At 42.6% G+C, this 18,737-nt stretch overlaps 1 protein-coding gene across 2 annotated transcripts in view; it reads left to right on the forward strand.

The window, feature by feature from the left end:
- riok2 (RIO kinase 2 (yeast)) overlaps positions 1–18,737 on the forward strand; it is a 39,353-nt gene that overhangs the window by 12,590 nt on the left and 8,026 nt on the right. For both annotated transcript variants that reach the window (XM_038805216.1, XM_038805215.1), the window contains exons 3-8: positions 2,910–3,026; positions 3,865–4,040; positions 6,214–6,302; positions 13,048–13,239; positions 14,667–14,759; positions 17,310–17,819. In XM_038805216.1, coding sequence (XP_038661144.1) covers positions 2,910–3,026; positions 3,865–4,040; positions 6,214–6,302; positions 13,048–13,239; positions 14,667–14,759; positions 17,310–17,819 — 1,177 coding nt within the window. The remainder of the gene's footprint in view (positions 1–2,909; positions 3,027–3,864; positions 4,041–6,213; positions 6,303–13,047; positions 13,240–14,666; positions 14,760–17,309; positions 17,820–18,737) is intronic.

The following is an 18,737-nucleotide window of genomic DNA, read 5'->3' on the forward strand; positions in this document are numbered from 1 at the left end:
TTAAAATGCCCAATTCTTTAATTTAGGATATCCACTTTAATTGGCCTTAAAACTAGGCGCTCATTATGGAAGCCAAGTGGAAGCCTCCCACTTCTGATCTTGGAGTTGTGCCAATGCATCTAATGATATTCTAATGGAATATCTAAGGACATGTCTAATGAATGACTGTTGGGTGCCTTGCACCTTTACTGGCCACTCAATATAGGCCCACGGTTCGTGGCATTTTTAGATTTTGGGAAATTGCATGCCAGTTCTTTGGCGATCCCTTGTGGCTGCTCTTCTGAAGCCAGGAGCAAGTCTGTTCTTCGTCTGCCCCCAATTCTGGTACAATGCTTTAGGCCTACATCATTGATAATATCAGATTGTGTTAGTAGCTGGGCCTCGCCTACCAATGTGGGCTTTATGGCAGAAAAATCAACTGTGGCTCAGAATAAATCAGAGGCTGGGAATTCTGCGACAAGTAGCTCACCTCCCGTTTTGCCAAAGCCTGCCCACCATTTACAAGGCAACGGTCAAGCGTGTGATGGAACAATTTTTATTTGCCACATTTTCTTCATTTCACCATCCAAAAAAGCAAAAAAAGCAGAACTCCAACAATACCTAAAACATAGACTCCTAAAAACAAAAAGAAAGCAATCCCCCCTCCCTTAACCCCTTAGCATTCAACAGCAACCAACTCCCGAAAGTGCATAATAAACAAAGAATTGTAGAACTCTACCTTCGCCCCCCTCAGATAAAACTTCACCTTTTCCAGGGTCGAGAACTCCAGCAGAACCCCCTGCTACGCCAAGGCATCTGCCCTGAGATAGCCTCCAGCTTCAAATGTTTCCTAAACTACCTCCACATCTTCAAAGTGGTCACCACCACCGGACTCTTACCCGGTGCCATCGGGAGTGGTGCCATCTGGAGCGGTGCCATTGCCAGCGCCCACAATCCCGACCCCCTTCACCAGCCCGCCTCCACCTTAATCCATCAGGTCACCCCCTCCTTAACCCAGCCCCGCACCTTCTCCACATTCAGCACAAATAATAGTACAGTAAGTTGGAAAGCCTAGCCCCTTCCCCACCCCCGAGCCAATCGCTCTCTATGCAAAACCACCCTCCTAATCCTGGCTGCCTTCCCCCACACCACAAAATAAATGAGGAGATCAATTTGTACACCTCTTTGAAGGATTTTAGTAGAAAGACCGGCAGGCACTGAAATAGAGACAGTGGAAGGTTATCCCACTTTGCCCCCTTCTCCCTCCCCCCAGCAAACTAGTAAAATTATACCATCGGAGCCCACCCCAATCCCACGCCACCTGCATCCCCAAGTACCTAAAGCCCACCCCTACTCCCACCTGGGGGACCATAAAATGATTTTAACCCCAGAACTGTCTTTCATGGTAAGGGTTTTTCCCACTGTTTCTTCCTCTAATACAAGCTAGGAAAATCTTCCAGCATGATTTCAAATCCTTACGAATTTGGTCTTTTCAATCCATGCACCTGCAGGGTTAACTACAGAGGCTTTTGGCCTCTGGTTGCTCTCTCTGAAGATTCAGGGATATTTTGTAACTCCTTCCCTTCTCAAAGCCCATCTCCATGGCAACATGAATCATGTGGCCTTTGTAACCCAGTACAAATGCCGATTTGCTATCCTTGAGACCTCCACTCTCTCTTCTTAGAAGGAAGTAAAAAGTTTGAAAGCATAAGAGGGCTTAGGTGGGTCGGGACAGACTCAATGGGCCGAATGGCCTCCTTCTGCACTGTATGTTCTATAACCCAACATTCTCAACACCTTCCTGGGACTTTGGAGATAAGCAGTCTAACCACTGTAAATACAGTCATTATCTCCAAATATGAACATCTTATACCAGGAAAATATCTCGGCCTTTCTTTAATCTATAACAGCCTCCTGACTTAGGCCTGTTGTTAGACAGACTTCAAAATATGTCATATGACCCCTCCCCCCCCCCTTCATTTCCCCTAAATTAGGACACTTACAAAACATAGCAAGTTTATTATACTCCGTATTGTAACAATTGTGCAAAATGTTTGACATATTACAACTATAGAAACTGCTTAAATTAGTTTCGACTCGCAAAATCTGAAAAACTGTACCTTTTGTTCACTGTTTAATGGTATTGGAATAACTTTTGCAGGAGATTCTGGAAGCATTCAGGTCATTTTTGGTATTTTTGGAAAGAGAGTTAACATTTCAACACGTGGAAGGGGGGTGTTGGAGCTTAACAGCTTTTGAGCAGGCACAGAACCAAGGAAAGTGAGGGAGGGTGGGGTGAAATGGTCAAATGTGAGAGATCTATAATTGAGTCGAAGATTGTAGTGATTAATTGACATTTATGTGATGGTGCAAAGCAAAATGAGATAATGAGACAAGATTACAAACAAGAAAAGCTTTCAGTGGAGTGGTAAATGTTTCCAGCAAAATGACAACAAAGGAAAATTACATGGAAAATCTGGCAAAGATAGAAGGGCTCCAGTGGCCTAGTTTGTGATGGCAAAAAGTTAGATTAAACTCGGGTGGAAGCAGCCCAATGACTGCTTACCAATAGGTGCCCTCTACTCCAAGCACAAGCCCACAATTCAACCATTGTCAATAGCAGTTGTGCAATCATCTTCCATTTCAAGCATCTGCTGTTGGAGAGAAATTGAGACTAATGTATGAAGTGTTATACAGTACTTGATTTTAAAGCCCAAGCACTATAAAGTGCCTCGTAGAAAGATGAGGTGGTGTTCCTTAAATTTGTGTTGAGCTTCATTGGAACTATGTAGGATGGAGAAATAAGGTGACCAGAAGCTCAGGGTCACTCTTAAAGAATGAAAAGAAGTTTTCAGCAAGACAGATGCCCAGTCTATTTTTGCTCTCTCCATTCTTGTCCATTTTGGGTCATCACACTATTTCTTTTTCAGCTGTCCAGGGTTATCGATTGACAAATTCTGGATATGATTACCTAGCTCTGAAAACTCTTTCTTCGCGAAATGTCTTTAATTCTGTTGGAAATCAAATGGGTGTTGGCAAAGAATCTGGTAAGAAATAAAAACATGGACCTTGCACAAAATTTGAATATTAGGGAATAGCTTTTTAAATTGTAAATTGCAAGACTAAAATAAATTAAATCTATGTAGTTTGAAGAAAATGTCCACCAATATAATCTCAAAGCAATTAGGTACAAGTGCATAGGAGATCCGTTGCATGTACTAAGCACAATGCAAAATGAAGCAGCTTTTTTGTTGAGTGTGGCTGTATTCATAGAGTCATAGGGCTGGGAGGTACTCATCCGGCTGGGAGGTGTAATTTAGTACTACCTGCTCTAGACATCTCTGAACCTCTCGGGTTCTTTTAGGAGTACAACATATTTGGAAAAGTACTTATGAACCTCTTATAAAAGATCACTATGAATATGTTTAGAGGTATAATTGCCTCAAAAGTTCAGATGGCATTTGTAATTGTTCACCATCCAAACATTTCAATATGTTTCAATTCTGGTATTGCTTTTAATATTCACTGTTTTAGTTTAAGAATATAATCAATTTTGGGAAAGTAAGTGTAAAGTTGTCTAATATTATGTAACATTTTGTTTAATATTATTAGTTAATGTATACCATAGCACATCTTTTTTAATGTATTCTTAGCTTTAAAATTTTTGTGGGCCGAGACGAGGGAAAAGGATATAATCGTGCTGTTCTAGACAACTTGTATTTTCTATTACCATTTCCAGATTTAGAACTCTCTGGTTCATAATGTAGCTATTTATTATAGATGGCAGCTGGTCCATTTGTGGTCCAGCTACTGTACATTTACCATGTGAGGTCCTAGAAATTGTGATCTCACTACGATAGCTTAATTTTCATTGATCTGTTGCAGATATTTACATTGTTGCAAATGAAGAAGAGCAACAGTTCGCCTTAAAACTGCATAGATTGGGTCGCACATCATTTCGGAATTTGAAGAACAAACGTGACTACCACAAACACAGACAAAAAATGTCATGGCTTTATCTTTCCCGCCTTGCAGCAACAAAAGAATTTGCATACATGAAGGTATTTGATTCTTTTGATTTGTATTACAAGATTTATTAGGAAAAGGAAGCAAAATGCTATTCACCTGACATAGTAGTAAGATGGTGTCATTCTGGGGGCCCACTGCTTCCATTAGAATTTCATATTAAACACATTGGGGGTCGCATCTTGGCGCCACGATTAGCACTGCTGCCTCACGGCGCCAAGGATCCGGGTTCAATTCTGACCCCGTGTGACTGTCCGTGTGAAGTTTGCACATTCTCCCCGTGTCTGCATGGGTCTCACCCCAGCAATCCAAAAAGATGTGCAGGTTAGGTGAATTGGCCACACTAAATTGCCCCTTAATTGGAAAAAAAAGAATTGGGTACTCTTTTTAAAAAAATTTAAAATATTAAACACATTTTTATCAATCTGGACTGTTGCCAGTAATTTTGGCAAAAGCTCTTTCCCTGCCATATCATCTGCCATCTCCCACTTGTAAATAAATGCATTAAGAGGAGAGAAAGGAAAGGAAAGTGAGCATGAAATAGAACATAGAACCGTACAGCACAGAACAGGCCCCTCGGCCCTCTATGTTGTGCCATGCATTGTCCGAAAGCAAGATCAAGCTATCTTGCTTTCTGGTGTGCTCCATGTGCCTATCCAATAACCACTTGAAAGTTCTTTTATTATCACAGCAGGCAGTCCATTCCACACCCTAACCACTCTGAGTAAAGAACCTACCTCGGACATCCCTCCTATATCTCCCACCCTGAAGTTATGCCCCCTTGTAACAGCTACATCCACCTGAGGAAATGGTCTCTGAACGTCCACTCTATCCCCCTCATCATCTTATAAACCTCCATTACGTTGCCTCTCACCCTCCTCTGCTTCAAAGAGAAAAGCCCTAGCTCCCTCAACCTTTCCTCATAAGACCTGTCCTGCAAACCAGGCAGCATCCTGGTAAATCTCCTTTGCACCCTTTCCAATGCTTCCACATCCTATAGTGAGGTGACCAGAACTGCGCACAATACTCCAAATGCGGTCTCACAGAGTTCTGGGGAATGTGGAGGAACAGAGATCTTGGGGTTCATGTCCACAGATCCCTGAAGGTTGCCACTCAAGTGGATAGAGCCGTGAAGAAGGTCGATAGTGTGTTATCGTTTATTAACAGGGGGCTTGAGTTTAAGAGCCACGGGGTTATGCTACAACTGTACATGACCCTGGTGAGACCACATTTGGCGTATTGTGTATGAAGGGAAGAAGAGAAACAAAGGTAGCTGATGTAAGTAAGAGATATGCTATTCCTCACTTCATGGTCTGCCTTGGGCGATCTTTATTTCTATAATAAATTCTTTAGTCCACATTAACAATAGGTTGAGATCAAGCCACGTTGACAATAGAAACTACCAATATAGTCTTACCACATAATTACTTCTTTCCTGGCGCCAATGTTGGCAAAAGGATATCATTACAATGCGATCAGATTGTAACGGCAGGCATTATTACAATGCGATCAGATTGTAACGGCAGGCATTATTACAATGCGATCAGATTGTAAAGGCAGGCATTATTATAAATTTTTACATAGGAATTTATCATGGAAATATATAAAAGACTGGATATGTAGCTTTAAAGTTGGATTGTGTGCCTTGTTCCAATTATTCCTCATTAGCTAAGATCACCTTTTACTGAAGATTACTCTTGATCTAGTTTCCCCTTGTGCAAGATCCAATGGTCAATTAATTATATATGAAATTCTGCTGCAATATTCCACTTCAAAACAGAAACTATTTTCTCGAAGGGGCGTGGGGTGGCGGGGAGGGATGTAACACTCTCCCCATGAACCTGCAGTTCCAGATACATCTGTAGGTGACCTTGTGCTCAGGCTTTGGACATTGGAAAGGCATTTGGACATTTAACCGGCAGTATTAGTAAGTTATATTATATTGAGAATCAGCGTCAGTTCCGTTGCAAAACCACTTGATATCGGCACAATTTTTAAACCTTTATCATGGACTATCAATTTGAAGACCAAATGTAGTGGTGTTGTGCGATTAAACAAAATGGATAATTTAAATATCTTAATAATAAGTCCTCATACTTGTGACTCTTTAATGGTGTATAACTGCTCTTAAGATTGAATATCCTGACATATGGCAATAATCTTGATTAAATTGTATATGTTCAGTTATATTATTTTATTTGTGCCAAGGCATTATATGACCGAGGATTCCCTGTTCCCAAACCAGTTGACTTCAACCGACATGCAGTGGTTATGGAGCTCATAAATGGCTTTCCCATGTAAGTATCAGCATTCTTTCAGAGTAAGGTCAATTTCTTCAAGATATTTTAGATGCCAGACAAAGACACTTGAAGCAGAGCTGGGGTAAAAAAAAGTCTCTCTGTTAGCAAATTAGATAAGTTCAGCTCAGATCTAGCAGCTCACAACTGGGCATCCATGCAGATTTGTGGGCTATTTGCAGCAACAGAATTGTATTCAACCATAATCTGTAAACTCCAGGGCCTGTGCTGTACTGTTCTATGTTCCTCACTGGGCATATCCCTCAGTCCACCATCAACCCTGGTGCAATGAGGAGTGCAGGAGAACATGCCAGGAGGAGCACCAGGAATTCCTAAAAACAAGGTGACAACATGGTGAAACTCCAGCACAAGATTATGTGCACGCTAACAAGTGGAATCTGCTTGTTGTGAACAGAGCTAATTGACCCACAACAAACTGCTCAGATCAAAGCTCTACACACATCCAGCTGTGAATGGCGGTAGACAATTAACCAGAGGAGGAGGCTCCACAAACATTCCCATTCTCTGTGATGGGGAGCCCAGCACAAATGTTCTCACTAATTTTTCCTCTCTATGTGCGGAGTTAATTTTTGTCATGTGCAGCAATATCAAGGCAATGTGTGCTACCAGTAGAAATAAAAATAAACATATATAATTTATCATTGGTATAGAAGAAGAAAGAATACCATACCACACTTAGCCAATGTCATGGTAACATATTAGTCTGCCAGATTTACTGAATTCAACTTTAAATTTGATGTGGTGCCATTTAAACTCCTGCCCTCCTGTTATTAATGTTCTGTTATCAGATTATGTTGTATAGATGTTAAAATTTCATTGATGTATTTGAGTGAAATAACTAAATGTAGCTGCAATCAAGAGATCAGACAGGTTTTTTGAGGGGTAGGATTGGTTGTAATAACCTTTAGGTATCATCATGAAATATTTCACTGCAAGTAAACAAATTTCTTAGGAGACACTGCTCCACAGAATGAAAATGCAATAAGCGGGCAGCATAATCAAAAAAAAAACCTCCCACCCGGCTTATTCACTCTTCCAACTTCTTTCATCGGGTAGGAGTTACAAATGTCTGAGAGCATGCACTAACAAATTCAAAAACAGCTTCTTCCCCGCTGTTACCAGATTCCTCAATGACCCTCTTATGGTTTGATCTAATCTGAGTAGTACTATACTCCTGTATGCTTCACCCGATGCCTGTGTCTTTGTATTTACATTGTGTATTTATGTTTGCCCTACATTTTTTTTTTCATGTACGGAATGATCTGTCTGGATTGCACGCAGAACAATACTTTTCACTGTACCTTGGTACATGTGACAATAAACAAATCCAAATGTTAACCTTCGGTGTAATTTGCTGTAAGTCAGATAGACTTATTTAATTTTTTTTAAATATGCTCAAATCATCAGCGAAAAGACCTCTTGTTTTGTAATGCCCTGGGTTTAGACTCATTGGGCCAGATTTCAGTCTTGAAAACCGGAATTGGGAGTCAGGAGATTTCCCAACATTCCAAACCTAACTGGAAGGGCTCTCCGATACTCTTTTCATCGGGGGAGGTGGAGATGGACAGGAGTGGGGTCTACTGCCACAAGTTACTGAAGTGGCCAGGTTAAAAGGCCAACCTGCATTTGCTGAGGCCCCATAAAACTCACACCTGGACCCCCACCCCCATCCACACCATTCTTCCCAACCCAAGCACAGGGCATCCACCATAAACAGATCTCTCAAGCCCGATAATAACACTGGGAAGTGTTTAAGACGCTTGTAAACCTTTCAAAACAGAAAGATAACTTGATATCCACTGAAACCCTCACTGAAAGGGCAGCACGGTAGCCTTGTGGATAGCACAATTGCTTCACAGCTCCAGGGTCCCAGGTTCGATTCCGGCTTGGGACACTGTCTGTGCGGAGTCTGCACATCCTCCCCGTGTGTGCGTGGGTTTCCTCCGGGTGCTCCGGTTTCCTCCCACAGTCCAAAGATGTGCAGGTTAGGTAGATTGGCCATGATAAATTGCCCTTGGTGTCCAAAATTGCCCTTAGTGTTGGGTGGGGTTACTGGGTTATGGGGATAGGTTGGAAGTGTTGACCTTGGGTAGGGTGCTCTTTTCAAGAGCCGGTGCAGACTCGATGGGCCGAATGGCCTCCTTCTGCACTGTAAATTCTGTGAAACAAACATAATTTTCACAGCTCATAAATCTGTCAAAATAACCACACTCGTTCTCCTTGACAGCTTTGTGAACCACCCCTTCATTAGTGGGTTTAGCAGTCAATCAACATTCATTTTTTTTTTAAATTTAGAGTACCCCTCAATTATTTTATTCATTTAAGGGGCAATTAAGTGTGGCCAATCCACCTAACCTGCACATTGTAGGCTTGTGGGGGTGAAACCCACACAGACACTGGGAGAATGTGCATACTCCACACAGACAGTAACCCGGGGCTGGGAAACCAACATTCATATATTGAATAACTGTGTATAAGGGACAAGAGTAACTAAAGTGGGTGGTAGCCCTCTAAAAGGTAAATCTGGGGAATTAAAGGAAAATAAGGAAATTGCAGAAGCATTGAACAAATATTTTGTATCTGTCTTCACTGTAGAAGACTTAAACCTCCCAAAGATACTTGAAAATCAAGAGTTAAGAGGAAGGCAGAAACTTAAAACAAGCACCATCAACTTGGAAAACTGTTAGACCTAAAGACTGACCCTAGAAAGATAACTTGATATCCACTGAAACCCTCACTGAAAGGGCAGCACGGTAGCCTTGTGGATAGCACAATTGCTTCACAGCTCCAGGGTCCCTGGCCACATCCTTGGATCTTAAAAGTGGCTGCAGAGATGGTCGAGGTATTAGTTATAATCTTTTGAAATTCCTTTGATCCTGGAAAGGTCCCAGTGGATTGGAAAATAGCAAATGTGATAGTTTTATTCCAGAAGCATGGAAGATGGAAAGCAGGAAACTATAGGACAGTTAGTTTAAAATCTGTCATTGGAAAGTGGCTGGAATCCATTATTCAGGAAGTTATAGCAGAATATTTAGAATATCTTGATGCAATCAGGCAGAGTCAGCATGTTTTGTGAAAGGGAAGATCCATAACGATCTATAGCCCCAAGGCCGCCTTCAACATGGTCGACAAAATGATTGTAGCATTCGTGTGGTGGGGGAAACATAGAACATACAGTGCAGAAGGAGGCCTTTTGGCCCATCGAGTCTGCACTGACCCACTTAAGCCCACACTTCCACCCTATCCCAATAACCCCTCCTACCCTTTTTGGACACTAAGGGCAATTTAGCACAGCCCATTCACCTAACCTGCACGTCTTTGGAAGAACCCGAGGATCCCCAAAAAGGTCCGACAAAGAAGAAGAAACATGAGCTTGGCCCTCCCAAACCTACAGTACTACCATTGGACAGCCATTCCAGAAAGAGTGAGGGATGGGTCAATTAACTAAAAATGGAATGGGTGATGATGGAGGAGTGCTCTTATACACAGATGACTCTCCAGGTCCTCACCACGGCTGCACTCCCATCCCCGCCAGCCAAAAGCACAACAGGTGGTTAAAGACAGGATTCTTGGAAGTGTGGAGGAACAGAGGGATCTTGGGATCCACGTACATAGATCCCTCAAAGTTGCCACCCAGGTTGATAGGGCTGTTAAGGAGGCATATGGTGTGTTGGCTTTCATTAACGGGGGGTTGAGTTTAAGAGCCACGAGGTTTTGCTGCAGCTTTATAAAACTCTGGTTAGACCACACTTGGAATATTGTGTCCCGTTCTGGTCGCCTCATTATAGGAAGGATGTGGATGCTTTGGAGAGGGTATAGAGGAGATTTACCAGGATGCTGTCTGGACTGGAGGGCATGTCTTATGAAGAAAGATTGAGGGAGCTGGGGCTTTCTCACTGGAGCGAAGAAGGAAGAGAGGTGACGTGATAGAGGTGTACAAGGTAAAGAGAGGCATGGATAGAATAGTTAGCCAGAGGCCTTTCCTCTGGGCAGAAATGGGGCTGGTTTAGCTCAACTGGGGCTGGTTTAGCTCACAAGGCTAAATCGCTGGCTTATAAAGCAGACCAAGCAGGCCAGCAGCACGGTTCGATTCCCGTACCAGCCTCCCCGGACAGGCGCCGGAATGTGGCGACTAGGGGCTTTTCACAGTAACTTCATTGAAGCCTACTCGTGACAATAAGCGATTTTCTTTTCATTTCATTTCAAATGGCTGTCACGAGGGGACATAATTTTAAGTAATTGGAGGAAGATATAGGGGAGATGTCAGAGGTCGGTTCTTTACACAGAGAGTGGTGGGTGTGTAGAATGCACTGCCAGCAGAGGTGGTGGAGTCAGAGTCATTAGGGACATTTAAGCGACTCTTGGACAGGTACATGGACATCAGTAAATTGAAGGGGTGTAGGTTAGGTGATCTTAGATTAGGATAAGTGGTCGGCACAACATAGTGGGCCGAAGGGTCTGTGCTGTACTGTTCTATGTTCTGAGCCCAGTGATGGTAGCCACACTCCGAACCTGGAACCAAATGAGGCAGCACCTCGGTTTTCCACTATGGCTCCCATCTGTGGCAACCACAAGTTCGCGCCAGCCATGCAAGATGTCACCTTTAGGAGATAAAGGCAGAACGGGGAGGACACTAACCGTTGGGGACTTCTACACAGAGGACAGGCTGGAGACATTAGGAACTGACAGAGAGACTGCAGCTTTCCAACAGGAAGTAACTCCGACAACTACAAGTTATGAACTTTCTCCGCAAGGAGATGACAACATACCGACGACCCCGAGACACCTGGGGCGGAATTCTCCGCTCCCGGGAAAAATCGGGAGGGCCGTCGTGAACTTGGCCGAGTTTCATGGAGGCCGCTCCTCGTCCCCTATTCTCCCCTCCCGGCAGGGCTAGGAGCGGCGCTCCGTAAATCTCGGCCGCGGGGGTGTCGCGCCGAGAATGACGCGGACAGCACGCCTAATGACGTCACCCGCGAATGCGCAGGTTGGCCGGCTCCAACCCGCGCATGCTCAGCTGATGTCATGACGCTGACGGCACAAACCCGCGCATGCGCGGTGGCCATCCTTCCCTCAGCCGCCCCGCAAGACGGGGCGGCTTGATCTTGCGGGGCGGTGGAAGGGAAATAGTGCGTCCGATTTGGACGCCGGCCAGACAATCAGTGGGCACCGATCGCGGGCCTGTCCCCTCCTGAGCACAGTCGTGGTGCTCTTTACTTTCTAGGCCACCGACAAGCCCTCACTCCCGTTTCACGACAGCAGCGACCAGGTGTGTTTGCCGCCGTCGTGAAACGGCCGCGAACGGCAGGCCGTTCGGCCCATCCGGTTCGGAGAATCGCCGTTCGCCGTGAAAAACAGCGAGCGGCGATTCTTCCGAGCCGGGGGGGGGAGAATCGCGGGGGGCGCCGGGGGCGCGTGAATTTTGTCGGGGGGCCCTCCCGCGATTCTCCCACACCGCGTGGGGAGCGGAGAATCGCGCCCATAATGTTCGAGGAATTACTGGACGTGGGTAACCTGGGATGGGGGGATCTGTGGGGACCTGTACAATTATTAGAAAAGGCATGCTCCGCAGTGGACGAAACACGGGAACAATGGGAGGAAGAACTAGGGATGAAAATAGGGTGGGTGACTGGAGTGAAGCACTGAACAGGGCCACCTCGATTTGTGCACGGCTAAGCCTCATGCAACTGAAAGCGGTGCACAGAGCACATCTGACAGGAACCCTAATGAGCAGGTTCTTCCCGGAGAAGGAGGACAAATGTGAACGGTGCCAGGGAGACCTGACTAACCACACCCACATGTTCTGGGCATGCCCCAGACTTGTTGGGTTCTGGACAGCCTTCAAGTCCAATGTCCAAAGTTGTGGGGTTGAGGGTGGAACGTGCCCAAGAGAGTCAGTCTTCGGTGTATCGGACCAGTCAGAACTATTTATGGGGAAAGGGGGCTGACGCTCTTGCCTTTGATTCCCTAATCGGCCACCAAAGAATCCTGCTTGGCTAGCGATCAGCATCACTCACAGCTGCAGACTAGCTGGCAGACCTGTCAGAATTTCTCCACCTCAAATTCGCCATCCGAGGGGCAGGGAGGGCTTCCACAAAACATGGAGACCATTCACCAACTTGTTCCAGTATCTATTCACCTGTGCAAAGCCAATAATCCGGGGGGGAGGGGGGGGGGGGGTGCAAGGCTGCACACTGAAGTCAAATAGATGACACCTACCGTAAAATATGTAATCCAATAAAGTATTCTAAAATAACAAAAAGGGGGGTCGGGGAAGGGGGATAACCAAGAAAAGGGGAGTGGTGAGGGTGGGCCGATGCCAATGGAAAGTTGCATATTATACCCGATCCGCATACTCTTGTCTATTGTACAGTGGATAAAATGAAAAACAGCAATAAAAACATTTTCAAAGATTAAAAAATCGCTATCAAATTGTTGGTTGTGTTATCAAAGCCTTCAGTAATGTATACTGATGGATTTGGAAGTGCTTTCACCGTATATATTTTTCAGTCTTCATACTGGAGACTTTTAAATAATCATATCGAGAGAACATACAAGAATTTAACTAAATAGGGAGGCTATCTTGTTTGTAACACTAACTTGAAAACATTTTTCACCTGAAACTAAAAGTTTCAATTTGTAAAGAAAATCAGTAAGTCGAATGAAAACTTCTGAATAAGTTTGTTGAACACCAAGATATTAAATAGATTTATGTTTCCTTTAGGTGCCAAGTTCACCAGCTTGATAATCCTGCAGCAACATATAGTGAATTAATGGACCTTATTGTGAAACTTGCTAATCACGGTTTAATTCATGGTGACTTCAATGAATTCAACATGATGTTAGATGATGAAGATCGTGTCACAATGATTGATTTTCCACAGATGATATCCACATCTCACCTAAATGCTGAATGGTAAATAGAAAACCAAAAATGTAAATTTTTTTATTACTTTATATTTTGGCGGAATAACTGCAGATTTGGATGTATGCTATTCTGTTTCTCACAGGTATAATTCAACATCGGTGTTCTGATTTGCATTCTGCTGCTTGTTGCTGTTTGTTTTTGCGCTCTTAGAGAGGCACATTAGCGAAGTAAGACTTGACTTGGGGTGGCATAGTGGTTAGCACTGCTGCCTCACAAACCAGGTACCCCTGTCGAGTTTGCACATTCTCCCCATGTCTGCGTGGGTTTCCTCCAGGTGCTCCGGTTTCCTCCCACAGATCAAAGATGTGCAGGTTAGGTGGATTGGCCATGCTAAATTGCCCCTAAGTGTCCAGGGATGCGCAGGTTAGGTGGGGTTACAGGGATAGCTCGGGGGGAGTGGGTAGAGTGCTCTTTCAGAGGTTCAACGCACTCAATGGCCCAATAGCCTCCTTCTACCCTGTAGGGATTCTATGATTCTATGACTTCCAGCTTTGCAATGATAGATGCATGCAATTCTTTGACACATGCAAAGTTAGTGGTATTTGTTCACAAAGTAATTATGATCTTAATCCAATGGAAAACCACAAATATGACAAAACTGGAAAATGTAAGAAAATTATACAAAACGTAGAACAGGGAGGTCCTGAAGCTCCTGAAAAAATAGACTAATGCTTTGGGCGGGCATCCTTTTTTTGGTCAGGAGTTCTGATGAAGTGTTTCCATGCAAAACATCATTATTTTTTCCAGGTGGCTTTGTATTCTGTATTTTTCTGCTTTAATTTCAAACTTCCAGAATCTGCAGGTTTTTTCCTTTCATTTTATTCTGTTGAGACAAAGACCTTCTAGTATTTCGTTTTCAGAGTGACTGGAGCAAATAGTGTTAAATTGTGGTAGGTGTGCACTCAGTTTTCTGTATGATGAATTCTTAATGCCACTTTAAATAGAAGGCATGCAGCTGAGGCAAGGTAAGTTTCCAAGAGAAAGGAGGAATTAGATTGAAAGAGAGGGAGAAAGAATCTATTAATTTTCCGTACCTACAATCCAAATGGTTTTCCTATCTTTGCATGTGAAACAGCGTTTGGAGATGGGGTTTAATAAGAGACTGGTAATTAAAGTATAAAGCCAAAAGTTAATGATTGGGAAATAATGATCATTATACTTTCTGGAAAGTTAGTTTGCATTAACATGAGCTATTTCATTTTTCCAGGAAGGCACATGTTCAGGATATTGGCACCCAAAGGATAAATTGAGATTTTTTAATTGGAAGTTGGGTTTCTGCAAACAAAAAAGCAGGATTTTAATGGCATTTTTTTGTAAAAAATGAAAATCCGCAGGGCGATTTTTAGAAATGGCTTTATGATCAGCTTTGTTCAACTGTAAAAATGTCAGTAAAATAGTCTGTCTTTTTTTTTCAGGTATTTTAACAGAGATGTAAAATGTATTCGTGATTTTTTTATCAGACGTTTTAACTATGAAAGTGAGCTTTATCCAACATTCAAGGATATCAGGTCAGCAACATTTGTATACATTTATATCATCTTGTTTTTAATATTGTAGATTTATCCTGACCCTTTGGATGTAAATTCACAACTCTCACCATTCTTTAATTTTACACTGTTGTTGATGTTGAAAAATTGTGATTCACATGTGTAAGTGAGCCACATGGCAAGCCTGACTGATGATAAATTGGTTTCCAGTGTGATTCTTAGTAAATCAGGATTGTTTAGCAAGTATTGTCCAATCGTGGAATTGCATCTAATGTTGGATACTATGTGTTAAGTTTTGCACATACAGAAGCTCAATTCACACCTCATGGCAATACCTTGACAATCAAAGTCAATCTCGCTGGTTTGAATTTTAACAAAAGCTGCAGTTCCCAATTACACTGAAAGCCAGTCTAAGATTATCAGTTGGGCTCACCTTGTGGCACACTTACACATGATAGAAGTTGTATATATTTACACACCGAACCTTCTTCTATGCAGAGAAAGGAGAATTTCCACGCATTGCGCCTTTTTCAACTAAACAAAAACTTGGGGACAACCATTCCTGATTCATACCCCATGGCAATGTTTTGACCAGCCAGAATCACCTGTCTGGTTTGAATTTGAACAATAACTTGGAAGGTAATTGTTCCCTGGTGTATTCTCCATGGCAACACTTTAGAGTCCACTTGCCAACCAATCAGCATTCTCTCCGCGTGCATAATAGATTGTTGTTCCTTTTACTGTTGTTATTCTTGAGAACTGTCCTGATAAGTGCAGACAAAAAGCTTTGACAACATACCTCTCTTTTTTTCCACCAATACTCAAGTTCTATATTACCAGACAATGGCAACCCATTTCATTAAGTTATTTTAAATGAATACTATCTTAAGCCAGAAACTCCATGCGACCAAGTGGAGGGAGTCAGTATGGCAGCGATTATCAAGTTAAAATATTTTTTTAATTGAAATCTCCTAAAGCTAATTAGCAAAATTTCTGTTAATTAGATCACCGTAATATTGGCAGCCAGATTATGCCTATGCATTCCTAGGGTATTTTTCCTTAATTGTGAAATGCTTTTTTAAAATGAAGGTGTTTTCGTTCACTCAACTTTCTCGGTTTCGTTGTCTTGGCATTAATGGTCAGTTGTGATAATGTTGACTGGCTATTCAACTATAGTAGGAATCATAGCCAGTTCCCTTCGTGTCCTCTGACATGGAAAGGATTAGTGGGATGCAATCTGTTTTCTCCTCTTACTGTCCACCCCCACCCACCATCACAACTCCTGTTTCCCTAGATTCGGCACTGAAGCCAATTTTAGTGTCCCAGCTGCTCTTTTGGGCAATATGAGCCATCCAGGAATTTAACCTGGGAAGTCCTGATTCAGGATGACTCTAAATTATTGTCAGGAACTGATATTGCTTCTAGTTGTTCAGTTCTAATCTAAGAAATTCAAAATAGTCCACTTATAAAAGTTGCACTTAAACTGGATGTAATGACAACCACGCTTCTTAAAACTTCTCTTGTAATATAAACAGGATCGTACTTATGTTTAGCTTTTTAGATTCAGCTTCTGGTTTGACATTAATGTAATTTATGACTTTGTAACAACGACCATGGTAAACTAACCCTTTTCAATCTGTCTGCTGCCTTTGGCACAGTTGACCACACCATTTGTTTCAGTCTGTGGGACTGCCCTTGTTTGGTTCCATTTATATTGATCCTGTCATAGTTGGCTAATTTGCCCACAGTTTATTCTGCACTGTAACTTCTAGGTGTAGCAAGGATCTATCCTCGGCGCTTCTAGTTGGATTGCTGCCTCTCGGCAAGCTCATCCAAAACATACTACGGATTTCACCTGTGTGCTGGTAACACTCAGCTCTTCCACACCGCCACATCTCTGATTTATAACACTTCTTGCTCAGGATCCAGTACTGGATGAGCAAAAATGTCCTTCAACTAAATATTGAGAAAACTGAAACCACTGTCTTTGGTTCCTACCACAAACCCTGTTGCTTAACTACCAACTCCATGGTTCTCTGGCAGCTGAGGCTGTACCAGAGAGTTTGCAATCTTGATATATTTGAGCCCATGGTGAGTTTCCTACCAAATGTCCACTCCATAGCATTATCCAGCTTCTTCCCCTCCCCCCATCCTCTCACCTTGGCTTATCTGCTGTTGAAACCATGATGCCATTGTTGCCTCTAGACTTAACTATTCCACTGCTCTCTTGGCCATGTCCCATCACCAACTCTACAGAGACTCATCCAAAATTCTACTTGTATGTTAACTGGACCAAGCCCTCCCCTTCCATTACCCCTGTACTCATTGGCTCCTAGTTTCACAACACTTTTTAAATTTTCGTATTTGTTTTTAGATCCCTCCATGGCTTTTCTCCCTCCTTCCTCCAAACTATACCAATGATCCCTCTAAATTGTCTTTGTTGTACACAGCATCTTATTTCACTTTCCCACTCACTCTCTTCTTGCTTTGCAATGGGAAACAAATTTAGTATTGCTACATGTATTCCTCTTTGTATTAACAGTATCTGGACTCTGTCTCCATTTTCTTTAGGAAGGAGTCTTCGCTGGATGTGGAGATTGCAGTTAGCGGTTACACTAAAGAACTCCAAGAAGATGCTGAGCTACTAGATGCTTCAGGCCCTGAACAGGAAGGAGTCGAAACTGAATTTTCAGAAGATGATTTGGATGGTGATGAAATTAAATTTTCAAATAAAACGTCTGAAAGCAAGGATTTCTTTCCTGAAAATAAAACAGAGTCTGGAGAGTTTCCTATTTCTGATTGGAACATGTTTGAAAAAATACATAAGGAAGGTGCAGAGAAGAATGAAATTGATAATATTGATCTGGGGAATCTGAAAATACATGTAGACTATGTTGAAAGTGAATGTACTGAAACATCTTGTGCTGTTAAACTTCCTGGAGTTGTTACAGAACATGATCTTGAACATGCCACTGAAACAGCGCAACATGTAGGCCGGAATGATGAAGGTTCAAGAGATGAAGACGAATGCCCAGACTTAGTTGGTTTGTCATCCCAAAACAAGGAGTTTAGACCTTTCAGGTACTAATTCAGCAGAATCTAACTTGCCTTCCATAGTGTTTTGTATCTTGTTGGTTTTCTTTTGTTATAGTGTTATATTTAAATTAGAAATGCTATATACACATATATATATGTGTGTGTGTTATATATCTATATTGTACATGAACATATATACATGAACTAGGAGTAGGCCAGTCGGCCCCTCAAGCCTGCTCCGCCACTCAGTAAGATGATGCCTGATAACATTATAATCCCAATTTCACATTCCCGTCTGTCCCCAATAACCTTTTGCCCCCTTATCACGAAACTATCTAGCTCTGCCCTAAAAATATTCAAAGGCTCTATTTTCACTAACTTTTGAGGGATCGAGTTCCTTATTTATATATACCCAAACTTTGCTGACTTTTTTCTTTCATCTCTGACATCAAAAGTGATCTGTTGACCAATTTGCAGATCAGTCTTTTAAGCAGTTGTGCAAGGCACTCATAAACTGCACCAGTTTTTTGTAACCTTGATGTAACCTTTCTGGGGGAGTTATTATAGTTTTCAGTTTGGGGAAGAAGCAGCAATAAGATATTTTTATTCCCCCCCCCCCCCCCCCCCCCCCCCCCCCCTCCCGTCCCATTTTAAATGGAGAATTTTTCTCCTTGCCCATGACTCTTGAGCTCAATTCTGTTCTTGGTGATATCCATGTGCAGGAGTCACTGGACAGTGATAACATCTAGGGACTTTTGTGAACATTTAGATCATGGTTAACTAATTTACTGGATTTCTTTGAGCAGTGATCATGGATGTTATCTACCTGTATTTAAGGAAGGTAATTGATGCTGTTTAGCATAATTGGCTTCAGCATAAAATTGAAGCCGAAGAATAGTGATGACTTGGGGGTTTTCACAGTGTTTCATTGCAGTGTTAATGTAAGCCTACTAGTGACACTAA

The sequence above is a fragment of the Scyliorhinus canicula genome, chromosome 8 (genome assembly GCF_902713615.1).
Source record: "Scyliorhinus canicula chromosome 8, sScyCan1.1, whole genome shotgun sequence".
Lineage (NCBI taxonomy): Eukaryota > Metazoa > Chordata > Chondrichthyes > Carcharhiniformes > Scyliorhinidae > Scyliorhinus > Scyliorhinus canicula.